The sequence below is a fragment of the Erythrolamprus reginae genome, chromosome 2, assembly GCF_031021105.1.
Source record: "Erythrolamprus reginae isolate rEryReg1 chromosome 2, rEryReg1.hap1, whole genome shotgun sequence".
NCBI classification, from domain to species: domain Eukaryota; kingdom Metazoa; phylum Chordata; class Lepidosauria; order Squamata; family Dipsadidae; genus Erythrolamprus; species Erythrolamprus reginae.
Window position 1 is genome coordinate 86,156,838 of NC_091951.1, and position 23,076 is coordinate 86,179,913.

At 37.7% G+C, this 23,076-nt stretch overlaps 1 protein-coding gene across 1 annotated transcript; it reads right to left on the reverse strand.

The window, feature by feature from the left end:
• Positions 1-4,647: 4,647 nt before the first annotated feature.
• Positions 4,648-23,069, reverse strand: MKRN2 (makorin ring finger protein 2). Its single transcript, XM_070738582.1, has 8 exons — positions 22,715-23,069; positions 21,085-21,213; positions 18,758-18,945; positions 16,111-16,418; positions 13,715-13,929; positions 12,151-12,261; positions 7,435-7,579; positions 4,648-5,266 (listed from the first exon to the last, which is right to left on the reverse strand). The coding sequence occupies exons 1-8, from the start codon at positions 22,741-22,743 to the stop codon at positions 5,123-5,125; spliced, it is 1,269 nt and encodes a 422-aa protein (XP_070594683.1). The 5' UTR covers positions 22,744-23,069; the 3' UTR covers positions 4,648-5,122.
• Between the last annotated feature and the right edge of the window lie 7 nt (positions 23,070-23,076).

Here is a 23,076-nt window from a genome sequence, read left to right on the forward strand (position 1 = left end):
GAAAAGTTCGGGTTCGGGAGAACGCCGAGAAGCCCCCCGGCTGTTTTAAAAGGTGACAGCCGGGCGGCGGCGCCCAGCGGAGTGCCATTTTATTTTATTTTGCACGGATTAATCGCTTTCACATTGTTTCCTATGGGAAACAATGTTTTGTGTTACAAAGTTTCACCTTACAAACCTACTTCTGGAACCAATCAGGTTCGTAAGACGAGGTATTACTGTATTTCTCAACTACTGCAATTTTAAGGCCCAGAATTCTTCCAATGAGCATGCTGTACTGCTGTAATTTTTTCTATGACATAGTGTTAGTTCTCAAAGTATAGTCTGAAGATATTTGGGAGTCCCAGACTGAGGCCCTTTCAGAGGTTCTGTGGAGTCAAATATTTTAACATTTCTCACTTTTAATTTCTAATAGAATACATCTTGATACTGTACATGTTCATTTTAAGAATATGAGACCTGAGACCGAAATATTTGAGAACCAATGAATGAGTTTGCATTTTTCTTGTTGAGAACAGGTGCTTTTTCAATAAGAGATTCGAATTGGAACAATTTTTCCAATGATGACAGCAGAGTTGTGTTCTCTTAGTTTTCTGTGATCAGAACTCCCATCAGATTTTGAATAATGGACCCTCTTAGTAATTTACTATAAGACTTTGAGCTCTGAAATGTTGGAACACTACCAACTTGGGGAAAAAATCAAGTGTTTAATATGAATTTGCCCTGATCTTATTCATAATTTTTTTTTTTAAAGAAATTTGACAATAATCCTATACAAAGATGCACTAGAACAAAGATGCACTGTCAAACTCATGTCACCACGTGACATATCAGTACTTCCCCCCCTTCACTAAACTGACCTGCACTAGATCTAAAAATATAGAGAAAAACTGTTGAAAGAATCAGTATATTCTTTGTTTTATGTATCTCTGCTGATTACAAAATATTAATAGAGTTATAGCCAAATAGAAGTAAAGACTTAACATTTTCATTTCAAAACTCTATGCCCTAGGCCTAGGCTAATAATCATGGTATCAGTTGTAGTTTGGAAATTCAAAATCTGATTTAAGGACTTGTATAGTTACAGTAGTAGTAGAAGACTCAGACGAGCTAGTTTTATTTTCCTTGAATTTTTATTGACCGAAATTTAAAATTATGGCCCTCTGAAGCTTTCAAGAAGTCAAACACACACTATCAATAAAAAGAACAATATTTTCCAATGTTAGGAAAGTAACCTAAACTCAAACCAATGTTCTATCCAAATAAAACTATTTACTACTAACATGGCTATTTAGAGTTAATTTCTTCTTCAAATGAATTAAATTTGATGCATGGTCTTATATTTTGCCTAATTTATCAGTAAGTAAAATAATCTTTGGATGATTATCAGTCAATGCAGACAGAACAATATAGCTTTTCATACAAGCAGATTATTTCTTCTGATCAACTGTGGATTCTGGGGTTCTTGAAAAGGAATGTAACTGGCAAGCTATAAACAAGTTTATTTATCTCGTAGATATTCTGAAGAATGGTACCCTATTTATACCAGTATAAATAAATGTTGCCTCAGGTTTTTTAGGTTTGGGTGATTTCAAGCAGATGCCTTAAGTCACGGGTGTCAAATTCAGCATGTTATATGACGTATTGCAACTTTTCCCCTTCGCTAAACCAGGGGTGGGTTTGGCTAGCATGTGACACATTTATTTATTAAATTTATTTATTTATTAAATTTGTATGCCGCCCCTGCCTTAAGTCCTCATGAGGTTTAACGAGTGCTTTTACAAATTTTGTCAAACAAAACAAAAATGAGGTTGATTGGTTCTGCTTATTCTGCAAAGGATATGCTGGCAAATTGCATTATCATCCCTGGGCTGTATTTTTTGCATTCTTTTTGCAATTCTTCAGTAACATTTAAAATTCTCAATCTATAGTAAAAAAAAGCTGCACATGCTCAGTAGCATTTTAAGGACCATAAGCCTGGAACAAGATTTAATAACTTATCTAATAATAAATGTACAACAATAACAGATACAGTCTTCAAAATAAGCTTAGGATGGGTTAGAAAGTGATGCTACTATTGACAAAGAAGAAAATTAATTATTCAGTCTGCTTGGATATTTGTCTACAACCTCAAGGCCCCTGTGACTAGCTAAGTTTAGATATTGTGTTTTAACATGTGGCTAATTATCAAAGATGCCATCAAGCACTTTTATATCAGACTGAAGATATGGTTTAGGTACAGAAAATGATGCTACTTTGGAATTATACTGTTGGAGAATAAACTATATATATTTTTTCTCATCTGATACCTAATTGCCAAACCAACTGATTGAATTAAATGCATTTTTAAAAGGTCTACTAGAGCAGTGTACTGACCACATGGTGTACGTTCACAGCTTTGGACATTTATAAATTGTAACACACAGCCACCATGATAATGAAGTCATAATATACTTGTAAAACTCCAAACATACCCCTGGAACTATATATACTGCTCAAAAAAAATAAAGGGACCACTTAAACAACAGAATATAACTCCAAGTAAATCAAACTCCTGTGAAATCAAATTGTCCACTTAGGAAACAACACTGATTGACAATCAATTTCATTTCATTGTCAACACATTCAACTTTGTACAGAACCAAGTATTCAGTGAAAATATTCATTCAGATCTAGGGTGTGTTATGAGTGTTCCCTTTATTTTTTTGAGCAGTGCACTTTTCTGTTCCTATATTGCATGAACAAGCCAGACAGGATACTCTGCTTCTTTATAGTACTTACACCAGAGGCCTGTATGATTATTTTCCAACATACTTTCCCACTATCTACAAAATCTAATTTGTGAGGATGTGATTTCAGCAGCACATGCCAGTGTTTCCCAACCTTGGCAACTTGAAGATATTTGGACTTCAACTCCCAGAATTCCCCAGCCAGCAATTGGGGAATTGCTGGGGAATTCTGGGAGTTGAAGTCCAAATATCTTCAAGTTGCCAAGGTTGGGAAACACTGGCACATGTGATAGGGCTTTATAACACGGGTGTCACATTGCCATCAAATGACGTTTTGTTAACATTTTCCCATTTGTGGAGCTGGGGTGGGCATGGCCTGCCTGTGACACATTTACCTGCGGGCCGTCAGTTTGACACCACTGCTTTATAACATCGTGAGGTATTGAATCACAGTAATAGACAATAATGGCGTTCAAGGTTAATAATTGTCTCAGCAACTTTAGACAATCTCAAAATTTAAGCGGAATCAATAACAATGAATACTTTGATGGGAGACTACCTGGGAATTGTAGGGTTGTATGTTAAAGTGAGGGATTCCCCCGCCCTCCCAAAAAACAATAGTAAATACTCTTATAGTGCCCATTAAATACAAGTTTCCTGTAGTTACTAGTAATATAGGCAGTTTTTAAAGATACTGTATATTACAGTTCAGTTAATATCAAGCAGGATGGGAGTGTTACCAAGTGGCTCGTTCATTCTGTCAGGGACTGCAATTTCAATGCAAAGCAGATTCAAAACCCAGAAAGTTCTTTGTGTGCAAATTAGTATATGCAGGTCAAATAGTCTCTGTTCCATTGAATGTCTACCACTAGTTGGATTGACTTGAGTCATGGTTTTCCATTACCTGATAGTCTCCTATATATTATGTATCACTGAAGGCTGTTTTTGAAGGCTTAACACTGCCATTAATTGCTTCCACTAATGGGACTGGGATAAGAGACCATCTTAAAACAACTGAATCGGAGAGATTTGCAATACTTTGGGTCTCAAGGAAAACATGCACAGCCTCCAGAAAAAGACGCAACTGCTTTAAAGAGCTGATGGAAGGGGCTCCGTGAGCAAGCACACTGCTCTGAAGCATCTATGTGCCTCAAAAATTTGGACTGCAGTATGGTCCCACTTTTCAAGCAATGGTGAGAGAGTGCTACTTAAAAAAAGGTTAAATTATATCACGTCACAGAGCGCCAGTATTTTAGCAATGCTTATTATGCTCATGAGAGCCAGTTTGGTGTAGAGGTTAAAACATCAGACTTGAAAGAAGGAAGTTCTCTGTTTTAGTCCTGCCCTAGGCATAAAACCAGCTAAATGACCTTGGGCTAGGCACTTTCTCTCAACCATAGGAAAGGAGGCAATGGCAAACCACTTCTGAAAAACTTTACCAAGAAACCTGCAGGAACTTGTTCAGTATCCAAGAATCAGACACAATAAAATGAAAGGGGAAAAAAATTACCCATATGTGGATTTAACAGATTTTAGTTCAACATTTGAACAGGCATATTGGAACTAAAACAATTATTTCTGAAAGTCCACCCCTCACCTACCTGGAACTAACAAAGGAGTTCTCTATTTCTATGTATAAGTAGAATCTTGGTTACTGCTTCCAAGAAAATCATATAACTCACATGGATTTTGACCGTACTTTCATTCTTAGATATCTCATTCCTAAAAATAATCTTAAATGTGGCAATTAGTTGCATTAAAATGGAAAAATGGATATAACTTAAGCCAGGAGAATTGTATCATAGCTAGCGCAAATGTTTAAATAGCCATGCTGCTTATAAAATACATCAACAATGCTCATGCCCCAATTATTTTTTTTAAAGATCACTTAAAAAAAAAATTGGCCAGGTGCAGCATTACAAACTGTTAGAAGGTAGGGGTTTATTTTGCTAACAACCCTGAAAACAGTCTGATAATTTTAAACACACTGATATATTTGACATGGATAATTAGATGCATTTTTCTGATCTTTTATTAAGATATTATAATGTTAAAAGACAACCTCCAATTACTTGGATCTACCTCAAATCTTAAAATAGCAAGACTTTTTCAATAAAATGGGAGTAAATATTCGTTTAAAACTAAAAACACATTTCTGCTCTTTCCATTCTAATAGAAAAGTTCTTCTCTTCATGATTACATCTATTACTTTTATTCCAAGCACTCATTTTATGATGTTTCAACACTTTTGCTTTACAGTGGCACTCATACTACAGTAGAATTTCACCAGGACCTCAGTCTCCATGGTACAGTAATTCTAACATTGTTGTACAAAGTTACTGAAGAAACAGAAGGATCAATATGGAATATGGACATGGGAGAGATCTTGTGGCAGTCTAGGGAGGAGCAGAAGATTCGCCATCTGTTCCAGAAAGATGCATAAAAAGCTCTCCAATCTCAGATACATCATCATTGGCAACTGGCGGGGTCCTGTTTTCTCGGTCTTCGATAAAATCCCACAGACGAACAGAGTTGAGGAACTAAAACAGAAGGCATATTAGTTACTCGTATCGTTTAATTATATTTAAGGCACTTTAAGACTTACAACATTAAGACCTGCAACATTTTTTTTAATCACCCAGGGCCGCATCCCAAAACCTCACTGAGGATTTGTGCAAGCACAAGGAGGGTGAGGAAGGAGGGTGCGGGGAAGTGTGCAGAAAGGAAGGAGGGGCACCAAGGTGACTTGCAACCTTCCTTGCCAGCTTCCCCAATTGAGCTTCCCCAGTGAGAAACCAGCAGGGTAGACTGCCAAGAGTGATGACACCACCATCACAACTGCAAGGGCAAGCTGGTTGCTAAACATCCAAACTACAGTGATCTCTCGATTAGCGCGGGGGTTACGTTCCAAGACCTCCCGCGCTAATCGATTTCCGCGTTATAGTGGTGCGGAAATAAAAAACACCATCTACGCATGCGCGCCATTTTTTTCATGGCCGCACATGCGCAGATGGTGGAGTTTGCGTGTGGGTGGCGGGGAAGACCAAGGGAAGGTTCCTTCAGCCGCCCAACAGCTGATCTGCTCCGCAGCGCGGAAGCAGCGAGGAGCCGAAGATGGGGTAAAGGCAGAGGGGAAACCCCATCTTCGGCTCCTCGCTGCTGCCGCGCTGCGGAGCAGATCAGGTGTTGGGCGGCTGAAGGAACCTTCCCTTGGTCTTCCCGCCGCCCAGGCAAAGGGGAAACCCCAAGATCGCTTGCCGCTTGCCGTATTGCAGCTTGGAGCCTTGCTTCGCCTCCTTCGCTGCAATACGGCAAGCGGCAAGCGATCTTGGGGTTTCCCCTTTGCCTGGGCAGCGCTGGGGCCATGCGGAGCCGCTCATCTAGGGGGGCGTGGACCGGCAAGGTGCCCTCCGCTCTCTCTCTTTCTCCCCCTGTTACCGGTGTGGTATAAGAGAGAGAAAGAGAAAGGAGGGCGACTTGCCAGTCCACGCCCCCCTGGATGAGCGGCCCCGCATGGCCCCAGCGCCGGACTCCGCCGTTGCCTCCGCCCTTGTTCGGCTCTGCAGCTGAGAGGCCACGTCCACCCCCTCCTCGGTGTCCCCGGCACCCAGCGTCCCCACGCCGCCTCCACCTCCCGGTAATGCGCCCGACCTCTGCCTCTCTCTTTCTCTGCCTCTCTCTTTCTCTCTCATATACCACGCCGGCAACAGGGAGAGAAAGAGAGAGAGAACTTATTTTTTAATTAATATTTTTTGAAAAACCGCGTTGCAGCATTTCGCGCTAATCGAGACCGTGCTAATCGAGGGATCACTGTATAATCTTATGATTGCTGGAACTTTAAAGGCCGGTAGTAAGTACCAGTGTTCCCTCTAATTTTTTTGGGGGTGGGCGGAAAAGTATAGTGTCTGAGCGGCAGTCCCTTCGGGACTGGGCGGCACAGAAATAATTAATAAACAAACAAACAAACAAACAAATAAATAAAAAACCCACCCTGTTTTGCCTCAGAGAATTTCAAAATAAAATACTGTACTGTGTGTCTATAATAGTGAGCTCATAATAGGACAACTCTATCAATATCAAAATGCCACTTAAATAGTTGAGCTAGTTTCAAACTAGATTTTGATTTTCTTTCTCTCTTCCTTACTCCCATTCTTTTTCTTTCTCTTTTCCTTCCTCTCTTTTTTCTATCTGTTTCTCTCTCTTCCCCTCTCTCTCCTTCCCTCTCGGCTTCTGGGCAGGTTTGGAAAACTCTGAGTTGATGATGATTTTTAAGTGAGCCATAGCTCACTGCTCAGCTTAGAGGGAACTATGGTAAGTACCATTCACTTTAGCATAGTCACTACTTTCAATGGTCACTGAACAAGTGGTGAGGGAGGTCTACTGTATGTAATGGTCAAAGCTATGAGAACTACAATTGCTAGATGAACAGCCTCGTGTATTCTTAAATGCACATTTTAAAATTATTGAGGTAAATTGAGTTCTAAAATGGAAACAAACAAGTGAATTGTCTGTTACATATTACAAATTTAATAAATATATACTAATATATATATATAATATATAACACAGATAAAGTGTTCCTGCTATCCCAACTATTCAGGTGTTTTCAAAAGAGCATGTGCTGTCTCAAATGAAAGAAGATGATTGGTGATCCCAGCAGTTTTGGGCAGCTGAGACAGGATATAGAGAGAGTTATGTATCTTCTCACCCGGACTGTCCCCTCAGAGCTGAGTTGCTTTCGTGGCTTCTCTGGCTCCGCTCGTCTTCCATCTGGGTAAGCATGGAGATACAAACACTTTCCCCCAAATGGGCAAGTCCCCTTTCCTTGATCAAAATACTTGCAGGGCTTTCTCCTGAAATACGTAATGCATATTTTTGGGATGGTTTTGAAATATGTATTGCGATGACAAAAGTATAAAGGAAAGCAATTCAGTAATTAAAACCTTTGGCTGTATTTTTATGCTGGAATAAACACCAACACCTTTCCTTTTCTCTCTCAGATAATATTGGCAATAACCCATGCTGAACAATCTGTAAGTGTACAATACAGTATTACAAAACCCCTTCTTCTCTGACTGCTGCTGTCAAAATGAAACATACTAAGATCTTTGTACTTTCTTGTTCTTTGTTCTAGTTGTTTATTCTATTATTTTCAGCTCATTTCTCCAATTTAAAAAGATAATTTTGAATGTTATTTATTGAGTAATATTCATTACCATATCGTACTACCACTGTACTACATTTTATGTAATCTGAACTATAACAGGCATTCTTTCCACTTAGTCAACCACAGAGTTAATAAAGATGTGGAAAAGTCACTAGGCCCATTTGGGGCACTTTCCTTTTTATTTATTGATTATTAGAGTTGGAAGGGACTTTGCAGGTCATCTAGTCCAACCCCACTCCTTGATTTCTCACACCAGCACTTCCTGAATATTATTTTCAAGCCAGCATTTACTGTCATTGCTACTTACTTGTATTATTACCCTCCTAGTCAAAATATAATAGCTTACTTTGTCAAACTTTTTGCTGAAATCAAGATATATTAATTCTAGAGCATTTCTATGTTCTGCTAAGGAAGCAAACCAAAACTAATGAGAATAGATTGATAAGACAAGTTATTAACAAATCCATATTAACTACTAACCCTCATTGTTTTGAGACATATTAAGAAATATTTGGCAGTTCGAACCTCACCAGGCTCAAGATTGACTCAGCTTTCCATCCTTCTGAGGTTGGAGGGCCCAGATTGTTGGGGGCAATATGCTGACTTTGTAAACAGCTGAGAGAGTGTTGTAAAGAAGTTACCATATAAGTCTAAGTGCTATTGCTATTTATAGCACATGAAAAATGTTAATTGTACTTCCGATTAATCTGATGCCAAGGACTAATATTCCAACACAGAACTATTATTATTATTATTATTATTATTATTATTATTATTATTATTATTTATTAGATTTGTATGCCGCCCCTCTCCGTAGACTCTGTAGAAACTAATGATTGATATTCAACACAATAAATTATATGTAGCATGAGAGATCTGACAAGTAAGTCAAAGTTAAACATGTTAAATTTATCATTTGGCAAAGAAAATAGCAGAAGTGAAAGAAATTATATTTCCACTCAGGGGAGACTTTTAACCAAACCACTGAATTTTTTCCAACTACATCTTTGCAAAATATAAACTCACAGGATCTTTTTATCTTGGTGCACAAAGGGATTTATTCCACAGGTTACCTGGAGACTATCATGGGTAAACAATCCAACTATCAGTCTTAATTTCTATGGAAATGTATATATTATAGCCTTCAAACAGAGACCATAATATAAATTATGTAATATAAATCTCTGTGTTCTGATCAACAGCTGCAGATTTCAGCTCCTGATGTCACTGATAAGCAAAATGCTCCATAAATAGAGAGCAACATAATGTAAACAACGAAAGTTCAGCTTTTTTAGAGTCAAACACAAAACTTTTTAGCGACTACTAGTGAAGGTCACAGAACTACAAATGTGTCATTTTGTTAAACATAACTACTAGCTGAAACAATAGAATTAGAGTAAAAGCAGAGTAAAGTAGAATAGAATAACAGAGTTGAAAGGGATCTTGGAGGGCTTCTACTTAATCCCTGCTCAGGCAGGAAGTCCTATACAATTTCTGACAAATGGTTGTTCAATCTCTTTTTAAAAATTTCCAGTGTTTGAGTATTCATAATTTCTGGAGTACTATATTAGTATTATATAGTATAGAGTGATCACTATTTTTTCAAATAAAACCAGTTCAGTTAAATTTTTCATCCCTCAATTTAACTACAACAAAAACATGTTTCTTAAATCTATTTATTTTTTCATTCTGAATTTGCTATTTGTAGAATATATTTGATAACTTCAATAATTCAATGAAAGATATTCTAGCAAAAGAATATGATTTGAAAACACAATCCTTCATATATGCAAAAAAATACATTTGGGCTTAGGAAAGAAAAAAAGGGGACAGTGAATCATTAAAGGACACGAAAATTCCTGAGAAAGAACCTAATCCCTGCCTTGAATTAATTTGATTAAATATGGGACAGGGAGGAACTGTGGCAGACGTTCAAGATTCTCTTACTTCCCCTTCTAACTATAAAAAGTATTCATGGAACCTCTGATGCTTTTTTTTTTTACCTCAAAAAGTTGACAATGATCTTGAAAGCCTCACTACTGTCTGAGAGGCACTGGATTTCACTTTCTGGTCTAGAATATAGTGACAGACCCTTGAGGACCCAGCTGTCTGTAAAACACGTGGCTGAGGCATTGTTAGTCTCAACAGTAGCAAGATACATAGATAATATACCCATAAAATAATGTGATACAGTTAGCATGGCAGTAGAGTTAAGGCTTATTTTAGCAGGAAGCCAATGCTGTTCTGTTCTTCTGGAAGTCTACCAGAGAAGTTTGAAGAAACTCAAGATCCCCGACTTTCAAAACACATGTGATTTGTTCATGGCAGCCTGACTAACAGGATTTTCTACAGGTCAGATCAAGGTCACCTTTGTTCTTGGTCTGCTGAAAGAAGTGTCAGCCAGATGGACAGTCTTATTCATTGTGAGCATTTTCAAATAATAATTTCATGCAAAGATTTGGAGATTCTTTTGATGACAGATTTGCAAAGTAAAACAAGGAATTGTGAGTTTATAGTAGAATGTGGCTAATTTTAAGTTTCATGCTGGAGATGTGCAACAAATGATCTTATCCTAATCAACAGTTTCAGCAAGCCTTTGAGTCTGATAAACTGAAGGATAAATTAATAAAACAGAGCATAGCAGAAAAAAGCTCTAAGACATCTAGTGATGGCTTGTCTTGCTAAACTTTCTCCCTGTAAGTTTGTTGGAAAGCATCAAAGCATCAGTGGAACTGAGTCACCTTCCAAATCACTCCATAGCCCCTTCTTTAGGAAATTCCAGTGTCTTCTCCCAAGAGCTCAGCAAGGAGGCCCCAGGAAATAAAAAATGGCTCAGATAAAAGGCAAGTGCATTTTATTATACAGTGATACCTTGTCTTACAAACTTAATTGGTTCCGGGACAAGGTTCTTAAGGTGAAAAGTTTGTAAGACGAAACAATGTTTCCCATAGGAATCAATGGAAAAGCGATTAATGCGTGCAAGCCCAAAACTCAACCCTTTTGCCAGGCGAAGCGCCTGTTTTTGCGCTGCTGGGATTCCCCTGAGGCTCCCCTCCATGGGAAACCCCACCTCCGGACTTCTCTGTTTTTGCAATGCTACAGGGGAATCCCAGCATCACAAAAACGAGCGCTTCGCTGGCAACGGAAGTCCAGAGGTGGGGTTTCCCATGGAGAGAAGCCTGAGGGGAATCCTATCAGCACAAAAATGGATGCTTCGCTGGCAACGGAAGTCCGGAGGCGGGGCATCCCGGTGGCGGCGGGGTGTTTATAAGGTGAAAATAGTTTGTAAGAAGAGGCAAAAAAATTTTAAACCCCAGGTTTGTATCTTGAAAAGTTTGTATGACGAGGCGTTTGTAAGATGAGGTATCACTGTACTGTTATTCTTCACATTCCATCAGCCCAGAAATACAATAAAGGAGCATATTTGTATTTCAGGGCTGAAATGGGGAGTGCGAGGGGTGTCCTTGGTGCTCTCTGAGCTTGGTTGCTTTCTTGCAGATGTTTCATTACCAAACTAGGTAACATCATCAGTTCTAGTAAGGAATGTGGTTTGTTCTCCATTCATATTCTAGTGGCATGTCTTGTCCTGTCCTGTCAATGTTGGTAGAAGTGGTATTGGGGGTTCTTTGTAGCTCAGGGTTGAAATGCCAAATAAGGCATTTCAAGGAAATGCCAAATAAGCTAACAGTAAACAGGCCAACTAAATAACCTCCAAGAGCTCTCCCACCAATAATGACAAGGCAGGCTGATAGAATATTAACTAAGAGCAAACCCAACACCTTACAAGGACTGATGATGTTACCTAGTTTGGGTGATGAAATAATAATAATAATAATAATAATAACAATAATAATAATAATTATTATTATTATTATTTATTAGATTTGTATGCCACCCCTCTCCGCAGACTCGGGTCTGAAGGAAAGCTCTGAAAGCACCAAGGACCCCTCAGAAATAAAACTGCCTGCTCTTTTAGACTGGTGTGGTAGCTGATTTCATAGAACAAAAGTGTGTGTAGCATGGATTACCTATACAGTGATTAGAGATGTACATGCTGCTTGAAATGATTGACTTAAGCTGGTCCTATTTTGCAACATCCAACTCTGCTTCAGTTGAAAATAAATGGTCATACAGAATTCTCTTACCCCTCTTTACAGGAAGTCCTTGTTTACTATCCATTCATTCAGCCACAGTTTCAAGCAGCAGAAGAACAAAAATGTCTTACAAATGGTCTTAAATGCTTGTACATATACTTACCCAACCCCCTGCTTAAATGCTTCAATTAGTTCATTCTTTTTTGTCTGATCTTCTACCCAGTACACACTGGGAATGACAAACTCAGATACCACACGGCATTCTGGACAGGACCTTTATTAGCAAAAAGAAAAGCTTGTTGAAGAAGCTTTTTACCTAACATAAAACCAGAACAAAACGCAACATCAACAACAAAACCCAAAGTTCTCTGAATAAAATTACTCTTTCATTTTGAAGGCATCTACCATATAATTTTATTAAACCTAAACATTCACTTTATTAAGAAAAGTCCACCCTATTTGTGTTTTCAGATCTTTTTATAAGCTGCCCTAAGTCCCATGGGATTGAGCGGCATAGAAGTCAATTAAATTAAATTAAATTAAATAGTAAAAGTAAGCTTTACAGCCATTTGAAGAGCACCTACTTCATTTCCTGGAAAGTTCAATATTTGCACTTCTGTTGGTCACTGATTTTTTTTTAAGTGGCAGTGAACATAGGAAATAACTAGCACCATCCAGCTCACAATCTGGTGGAGAACTCCTTATCAGTTTCATATCAATATTGAAATAAAATGAAGGCAGATTAGAACTTAGAGGGAAATTATAAGTACCCTAATTAAATTTATCTGAAAAAAATGAATAGAATTATGGCAAACAGCACCAGTCCATTCAGAAAAGCATTGTGCTTTAATAGCATTAATAATGATGCAGAAATGTTTAGTGCTGGCTGATTTCTGCATGGATTTCTGATGGAACGCCCAAAGAAAGATAATCCATCAGAAATCAAAGTCCCAATGACCATTCTAAAGCAGTTTGAAATTAATCCATTTCAAAGAAGTTTAAAATTAATCAAGATAATCTGCAACAGAGAAATCCACCATCATGTTTTGTCCAATTTAATGTATTTTTGGGAGTATAAGACGCACTTCCCCCCCCAAAGAGGCTTAAAATTTGGGTGCTCTTATACTCTTATAATTTTTTCTCATAAAAGAATGTCCCTTTTATTAAGCTTTTTTCCAGCCCTAATGAGGTGCCAAAGAGTGAAGTGATTTTCCATGCTTGCTTTGCTAGCTAAGCTTCTTCCCTTTGTCTGCTTTTTCACTGCTGCCCGGAAGCCCTTTTTCAATGCTAACAAGTGAAGCTATCTTCCCTTTTTCTGCTTTTCTCATTGTTTCTCTCTGAATCCCAACCAGGAGATAAAAAGCAAGCATGTGTGCTCAAAACCAGCAAGCGCATGTGGTGAAGCTGACCAGACTAAGGATGAATGCCTGATAGGCAGATTATTTTTCCCCTTATTTTCCTCCCCCAAAACTAAGGTGCGTCTTATATTCCAAAAAAATATGGTATGTGTCTTGGCGAATTCAATTCAATTCATTAGATTTGTATGCCAACCCTCTCCGAAGACTTTACCCAACTTATCAGCTGGACAGCATACAAATTGATTGATTGATTGAATGAATGAATAAATAAATAAATTTGTAAATTAATTTATTTAAGCTGTAAAGACTGAACAGTTTGAAAGGAGACATATAACAAAGTTTTGGAAGAGCAGGCTCTGGGGAACTTACTTGATGATGGGATTCTCAAACTGCTTGACCCCCCTCCACTGACGGATACAGGACAAGCAGTAGGTGTGATTGCAGTTGGAAAGGATGCCAAATCTTCTTTCAGACGCGGATGGTTTGTCATAAACCACTTCCATGCAGATACTGCACACCTTGTCCTGGCTTGCCTGGAAGGCAAAGGCGTTCTCCATGTCGTGTTCAAAGCTAGCCATGCACATCTGGATAGGGCAAGAGAAGGCCGAGATAGAGGAAAGCAGTGCTTACTCTTTATTGATAAAATGATTACAGTAAAACACAACAAGTTCATTAAAATCAAAGAAGCTGACTCTGAAATAAGTAGATGAAGGTCTGTCTCTGCATATCATTGATTTAAGTTTCAACATCTCGATTTTATTGGCAAGAACCACCGCTAATAAAATTAGATTACATAATACCAAATAACTTTATTAAAAACTGGCAGCCACTTTGTTCTTACTAAAAAATGGGACATAATCCACTGCTATAAATAACACTGGCATTTGAAGTGTCAGACAGAAAAAAATATAATACAGATACAAGATGACAATCTGGATTTTAAAGGAAACTGAATAGAATTATGGGATAACAGAATTGTACTTTTTATAAATTATCAAGATAAATAAATGAGCACATATTTTTACACAATGAGTCACAAATCACAGCATGACAAATGAACCAGGTCAATGCAGCCAATACAACAGATTAACAAAGTTTGCCACAATAAGTCATAAGGAATGAACAGGAATGAATAGTCATATTAGAGGGAAAAAATCTAACCATATTTTGTATAGGTGGCTTCTATAATCTAAAGGTCAATTAACCACAGTTCTGATTATCTGCAGTTACTAAATATAGCTCAGATCTTCTTATCCCTATTAAAGGATTTAGGCATATGGCTGTGTTTGGAGGATGACTTTTGGGATACAATTGTATATTTTAGGCATGTGCAAACAGGAAGAAATAGGCTTTGGGGCATGCGTAAAGTACAGTGTGTTTTACCAATATCTTATATCTAGTTTTATTTCTGCAATTGTTAAACTAAAATAAAATAGAGCTCAAATAAAGGAGAGTCATCTTTGTTTGATTCTATATGAGCCACATTCCCTTATATTAAAGAATCTGCATGTTAATACAGAACATTAATTAATCTAAAACAAGACTAGGTACATTATTCCAATAATCCACAAAAAAAATTATACAAAATACAATGGACAACAAATTCATTCTTCTAAAATATAAAAGAAATTAGAACTAGTATGATTGGGCCCATATTTCTTTCTGATTTTTAAAAATCACTATGTGATTAGGTAAAGAGATCATATAGCCTTTTTCACAAAGCTACCATTCCCCATATTCAGATGTTATGGACTACAGCAATTTCTTTCTTGCAAGTCTGAAAGAGGAAAGAAGCTATACAAACCCAAGATTTATACAGTGATTTCCTATAATGGAAAATAATACAGCATCCCATTAGGTTTGCAGTAAGTCTTTGAAATTTAAGTTAAAAAGATCACATGTATATATTGCTTTGTTGTCTGTTCAGCTGCTTTTGTGGGGAGATATAAAAGACCCCACACAAGGAATGATTATGCCCTTGTGGGCAAATTGAGTTGCCTAAGCACGCTTTTTTCAGTGATAATTTTCAAAGGATATTTTAAGTACTTGTTTCCCCAAGGCTGATTTCAGACAAAGCCTATAACCTGTGCTAATACCTATCCCCCCCCCCCCCCAAATAACATACACAGTTGTCATGTTTTGTGCAATAGTACATAAAATCAACCAGGAATTGGCCACTAGTATAGCAAGAGCTAATAAATCAGATGAGTACCAGCTCCACATTTTTGCATTTCCATATAATTGATCACTCTTTGTCATTTTTATATTTTACATCCTGTATTACAGTGTTCCCTCGATTTTCGCGGGTTCGAACTTCGCGAAAAGTCTATACCACGGTTTTTCAAAAATATTTATTAAAAAATACTTTGCGCTTTCCCCCCTATACCATGGTTTTTCCTACCCGATGACGTCATATGTCATCACCCAACTTTCATCCACTTTTAATACATATTTTTTAATAAACTTTAATAAAGAAACATGGTGAGTAATAATCTAAATGGTTGCTAAGGGAATGGGAAATTGCAATTTAGGGGTTTAAAGTGTTAAGGGATAACTTGTGATACTGTTCATAGCCAAAAATAGTGTATTTACTTCCGCATCTCTACTTTGCGGAAATTCAACTTTTGCGGGCGGTCTCGGAACGCATCCCGGGCGAAAATCGAGGGAACACTGTATTAGTTGGCCTGATTATTTTTGTCAGTTAAGTAATGATAGGATTTGAAAATAACAGAGCCAAATTAAGTTTCATTTCTGGTCATGTTTACCTTCTCGTGTGCCTTCCTCTGTTCTGGATCAAAGGGATGGAGCACTTGCAACCCACAGATTTCACACACTTGCCCATGGAGATAGAGGCACCGGTCCCCAAACTGGCACATGCCGGCAGCTGCGTAGGGACATAACTGTTCTTCATATGCATAAGAGCTCCCAGGTTCAGCATCATCTTCCAGCCCACTGCGGATAGCATCTAAATACGAATGGGGCTTTATTTCTGGTATGTCAGCTGGCATACTGCAACATGCCAAGTCACCTACTGACCCGGGCCTCGTCCTTTCTTCATTGGTTCCACACAAGTCTTGGAAGAGGAAGAAAAAACAAGTTTGATCACATTAAAAACAGGCCATGATTCTCATGAAATCCCTATTCTAAAGCAGGGGGAATTAGCAAGTATTTCTAACTTTGAATTTTAATAGCAGTTGATGTATTTCCATCAAACATGGAAAATCTGTTTTCAACTTCAAAACACAGTAATTATTATAATCCCCAGCAACATACTGTAAAACCACACAATTATGGCTATTAGTTGCCTACAAACCATGCAGCAGCAACATAATCTCTTAGTTTACAACAGTATATGAATATCATTGCAGATTAACAAAATGACAACCAGAGGAATGCACATAAAAGAACTTGTTTCAAGGACCTTAGAGATGAGGCTTGAACATATTTTGGCCACAACCTGAGTCTCCAAACACAGCATGTACTATTCTCCTTCCATAAGTAGTAGCCATCCAATCAGGGAGAAGAACACGGAGAAATGCAATTCAATATCACTACTAGGGTGGGAACTGGGGCTAAACTTACTTTCTGACTTCACCTATTATGAATAAGATCTGCCCTAAACAGTTTAATGTAGGATCTATTTCTTGGTCAGTCTAGCAAGTGAGAGAATATTGGCCAGATTATTTTCATAGCAATAGCATTTAGACTTATATACTGCTTCCTAGTACTTCTCTAAGCGGTTTACAGAATCAGCATATTTCCTACAACAATCTGAGTCCCCATTTTACCCAGCTTGGAAGGATGGAAGGCTGAATCAACCTTGAGCAGGTGGTGAGATCTAAATTGCTGAAATAAAGCTAGCAGTTAGCTGACGTAGCCTACAGTACTGCACTCTAACTACTGCTCCACCATGGCTCTTTATATTTATCCCATAAAATCGTCTGGATATTATACATAAATTTTAAAAAATGATTGCAATACGAACCACAAAAAGTTAAAAAATATTTAAAAGCAAAGGTCAGGAACTATAAACCTTAGCAGGTTATTTTCTTTTTTTAAAAAGTCAACTTCTAAGACAAGGCCATTCTATATCCAAAATAGATTCCCGTCATTTTCTAGAAATAGTAAAAACAATTCTTCACCTCAAGATATAGGTATGGTATGAGACAAATTGGAAGCTTTCTTACATAAAGGTTACTTAACCAATATGATGAACTATGCCTCCAATGGACAGAATGATGAGAATTGTCATATGCGTCCAAAGTCCTAGACCCCACTGTAACAGCATTGGCAAAAAAGCATTAAGAATTGTAAACCTAATCTTACATAGCTTCTTCTCTAGAAACACTGCTTTATTAAAAGAGCATACAAAACATTTGTCAAACCTATTATAGAATATAGCTCACCTGTGTGGGATCCACACTGCATATCAGATATTAATACAATCGAAGGAGTCCAGAAATACTTCACAAGAAGAGTCCTTCACTCCTCCTCACGTAACAAATTACCCTACTCCTCTAGACTTCAAATACTAAATCTAGAAAATTTGCAACTACATCGTCTCCGAACTGATTTAACTGTTGTTCACAAAATCATACATCATAATGTACTTCCTGTCAGCGACTACTTCACCTTTAACAACAACACAAGAGCACGTAATAGATACAAACTGAATGTAAATCGCTCCAAACTTGACTGCAGAAAATACGATTTCAGCAATAGAGTGGTCACCGCCTGGAACTCATTACCTGACTCTGTTGTTTCTTCCCCCAACCCCAAAATCTTCAACCTTACATTATCTACAATTGACACCTTCCCTTTTCTAAGAGGACTGTAAGGGGTGTGCATAAGTGCACTTATGTGCCTAATGTCCCTGCCCTACTTTATCCTTTCTATTACTACGTTCTACTTATGTTATGTTAATATGTAATATAATACTATACTTGTTTGACTAAATAAATAAATAAATAAACAAACAAACAAACAAATAAATATCTGGTTGTACAAAGAGCTGGCAAAGGATGGTAATCAACTACAGTGTTTAAATGTGCCTTTTCATAGTGCAATACCCTAGGTTGTTTTTTAAAGAAAAAAATTAGGTCTATTTGCTTTAAAACAACTGAAAAAATAGGACATAAAGAACTAATCAAGTCCAGATAGATGACTGACCATAGCTGACTTCAAAAAAATAAGCAGGATTAGGCTTTGTTAATACATTGACGAGAAGCTGCATACCATTACAGGGTTGCAGATTAAACATAAAAGAAAACAACTTCTCTTTTACTACCAACAAAATTATATGGATATATCTTTAATGTAACCAGGAATAAAACCTGATTGAAAGACTTTACATTTTAAAGAACAGTAGAAAAAACAAAATTCATTTTAAAAAAATGACCCACTCTTACTCACCTCTGTCCCTGAGCACCAAGGTTTTCTTTTCACGTTTTCCAGATTCATGTACTTTACTTTTGGCAACAGTTGGGGCTTGCTCTGATGGAGAGTTAAGTCTTTGGAATGGTGGTGCAGCAATGTAAAGTGGTCTAGAACCCACTGGGCCCCCAGATGCAGAAGACCCCAGAGGTTTAACGTGATCATATCTTAACAAATGAGAAACAACAATAACTTATAAAGACATTTATTTCAGAAAGCTCACTGAACACAAAGATAAGACTCCGCTATTGTGAAATTTCTAATGGACTGAAAGATAACAATACTTGCAATATGGATTTGTTTCACAGAACTGATAATCTCAATATAGGAACCTAAATTAGCCTAATCCTAAAAGAAAGGTGCCGAAAATAAAAGAAGAATTAGCAGGCTTTTAGTTATTTAAATGCCCGAGTGATTAACTTTATAATATAACTAAAACTATATTTATAAAAACTGTGAAATTCAAAGTTCCATGTAACTTAATTGTAAAGAAATATAATGATTAAAAAAAACCCCTTCATTCATGGTAATGTTTAATAGTCGGATATAGCCACTCATTAAATTTCATACGGATTGTCATATATTCTAGTTTAACAATTTTAATTCAATATGCTGAATTTAATAAAATAAATATTAAAGCATGTGCAGGATTATAACTTTTAAGATGTGGCTATATATAGAAAGTAAATCAGATTCTATTGGTAGATCTCTAGGTATTTTACAATAGATCAGGATTTCTGACTTATCAGTAGTTTATATATAATTTATATATGAACTGGATTTTGGAGCTCGGGTAAAAAAAAAACCCCAAAATAATTACTGTATTTTTTGGAGCACAAGACGCACCAGAGTGTTATGCTCTGAAAAATAGTTTTGCTGGAGAAAAATAGGGAAAAATATCTTCCTACCAGGTCTGGCTAGTGTCCTTAGACTGTTCAGCTTCAGCACATCATTTTACCCCCTGGTTAGGGCTGAAAAAGCCTTTTTCAGAGAGAGTAGGAATTGTATGCCACCCCGCGTTTTCGGAGAAGGGCAGCATACAAATGTAATTAATAATAGTAATAATAATAATAATAATAATAATAATAATAATGCTTGAGAAGCGCCCGACTAGTGATGAAATACAAAATCCAGCATAGTGATCTCGTTTGCTGTGTTGTATTGATGATGGTGATGATGATAATAATAATAATAATAATAATAATAATAATAATAATAAAGCAAGCCTGCAAAGACTTAGGGAAGGAAAAAGTGATTTGGAAAGATAGGAATAAAATAAAAGTGCAGCAAGCCAGGAAGATCCTTAGCACGGTGTTAGGGGCCTTTCATGAGAATGAATGAAAGCAAGCCTGCAAAGAGTTTGAAAAAAGTTTGGAGGGAATAGGAAGCCAGGAAGATAATTAGCATCTAGCTAGAGTTGGGTGGGGGTAAAAGCTACATTTGAAATATAAGAGAGATCCAACTTTTCAGCCTATTTTAGGGAGGAAAAAGGTGTGTCGTATACTCTGAAAAATACAGTACACTACAAAATCAAGACAGTCTTTCCTCTTTTTAACAGTTGGGATCTGAACATTGCATTATCAGTGTACTTTGAGATTTCCAAATTTGTCAGTTATTTGGGAGCAAGATCTGCTGAATTTCACTTGTTTTGGAGTAGTTATGCATATGATCAGAGTGATGAACTTGAAAACTGCTAAAATTAAACCTGTTTATGGACCATATCTCGTTGCAGTTTTTTTTCTTTTTATATCTTTAAAACCAAAACCAAATATACAAGAAAAAATAATAATAAATTTTCCATTTTACAACAGTTCTGTATTGGTGTATATCCATGTTTTACATTTTCTCCTTCTTATTCACATATGTATATTTACGGTTCCCTTGTTCCTTACATATTCTCTGTATTACCTCTTACATAATGTGTTTTGTTATTTGTGTCAATTTATTACTCTACATATATATATATTTAATACTATTTTGGCTAATATTCCTAATTTCAAAATCATCACTATTTTCTTACTTATCATTCCTATCTTCTAACCAATTATATCATTTGTTCCACATTAAATATTCTGCTTGCAGTTTCTTTTAAAACAGTTATCAAAATTCAAAAGTTCCTCTTTTAAAAAAGGCTTTCCCAGATTCCTTCAGCTCCCAATCATCTCAGAACAAGCAGTGCTACTAAGAAATTTTGAGAAATACACTGGCACGAAGTACAAGAAGTACACAAACAATAAGCCACTTCTTAAATGTCTTTAGCATAATAAAATTACTGCATATTTTCTTTGGAAACCAATAATACATACTTGCAGCGAGTTCCATAGGCACACTGTCCTTTTTGATAGAATCTGCAGATAGTAGATCGTTTGCTTGTAGACAAGTCATGGGAAAACAGACACCTATTTCCTTCACGACATACTCCTTGTACAAAATACCTACAATAATATAAATGTAAAGTTATACAGCAAAATACATAAGTCTTCTTTCAATATTTGTCAGTTCATAAAAGCAGAATGTGAAATATTTATATACTGAAATACTGTATATAAATATCCTAAATTGGGAGATAGATTCTAAACTCATGGCTCAAGTAAGATCACATTGATTCCTCTAGCAGTGTTATTTTATTGGAGCTTTTAGAAGAATTTACAAAATATATTTTACGATTCTGAATGCATGTACTTTATATCTTAAAAAGATTCCTCTGAGTATCAACAAGGAGAGATTTTGGGGCAAATCAGCAATCCACAGCATTAATGCTATACTTCCATCCGTGCGAATCTTCAATCTTTTTATGATAGGGAATTAAGAGAACCACCTGATATTGACTTGTAGAGATGTTTTCTTTAGCTAACTGCAAGCTGTAGTTCAGCAGTTCAAATCTCACCACTGGCTCAAGGTTGACTCAGCCTTTCATCCCTTCCATTTTGACCCACCAAAAGGTGGGTAAAATGAGAACCCAGATTGTTGGGGGCAATATGCTGATTCTGTAAACTGCTTAGAGAGGGCTGTAAAAGCACTATGAAGCAGTATATAAGTCTAAATGCTATTGCTATTCTGTGTCAACTGCACAAAGGCCTTGGTCCTAAGAAACACTTCCCTTCAGGAACCTTTCTTTCCTTCTTTCTCTCTCTCTCTCTCTCTCTCTCTCTGCTTGCTTGGTCAAAACATGTACAAGATAATAGGTATGGTATAAACGTTAACAAAACCATTTAGGGAAAATAAGCTTTAGATCTTTTAAGGGGGAATCAATAACCCTAAAATAACTCTCCCTGTTCTGCAAAAAAGCTCCCCCCCCCTTGTGTGTGGGAATACAAGACACACACAGACTTCCCTGTTCTGCAAAAAAAAAAAAAACCTTTCTTTTCAAGGGATACAACACACCCACCCATAAAATGTGTGTGTGTATGTATGTGTGTCTGTGTGAAAGAGGGCCACTAGGGACCGTGTGAAAAAGTGGGGTGGAGATTTAGCGGGAAAAGTTCTATGTATAATGCGCATTTTCAAAGGGCTAACACACACACACACAATCTTGGGAAAGCGAACGAGAGCCATTGGGGATGGCATGGAAAGGATGGGGTGGCGAATTAGCGGGAAAAGCTCTATGTGTAAAGCGCCTATTCAAGGGCTAACACACACACACACACCAAACTGGGGGGAAGTGAAAGAGGGACATTAAGGGACCGGGTGAAAAGGGACGGGATGGCGAGTTGGCGAAACAAGGACGAGGAAACATCGGTTCTCCGGGTTTCCCCTTCCTCTCGAGGCTTAGCAGGAGATGGAGGAGACCGGAGAAAGGCGCAGAGAGGCATCTCGGTCCCGTCCCCATCCCCCCCAGTGGGCGGAGCGTCTCCAAGCGCCCGTCCGTTTTTTTTCGGGGTGGGGGAAGAAAGCAAGAGCGCGCTCATCCCAAAGCGGCAAACTGCTCCCTCGGACCTGCAGGTCACGTCCTTCGTGCTGCTCATGTCTTCTTTGGCACCGCTCCTGCTTCGGTGTCTCCTCCCTGCGCGGCTCCTCGCATTTTGGTTCCGCTGTAGCGCCGGGGAGGGGGGGGGCGGGCGGGTGGGTAGGCGGGAGAGGAAGGGAAAGCTGCTTGGGAGCCCAACAAAGAAAGAGCCGGACCTTTGTTTACAGGAACTGGTTTCCGGACGGAAATTATATGAAACGCTCTACCATAGAGCAAGGGGAGAGAGTGGCTTTCCTTTACGCGGGAGAGGGTGGGAGGTGTATAGATCTTTTAGCTGGAAGGCCGCTTTATGATAAATCGGAAGGAAATCAGCCGCTCTTTCTCAGACTGA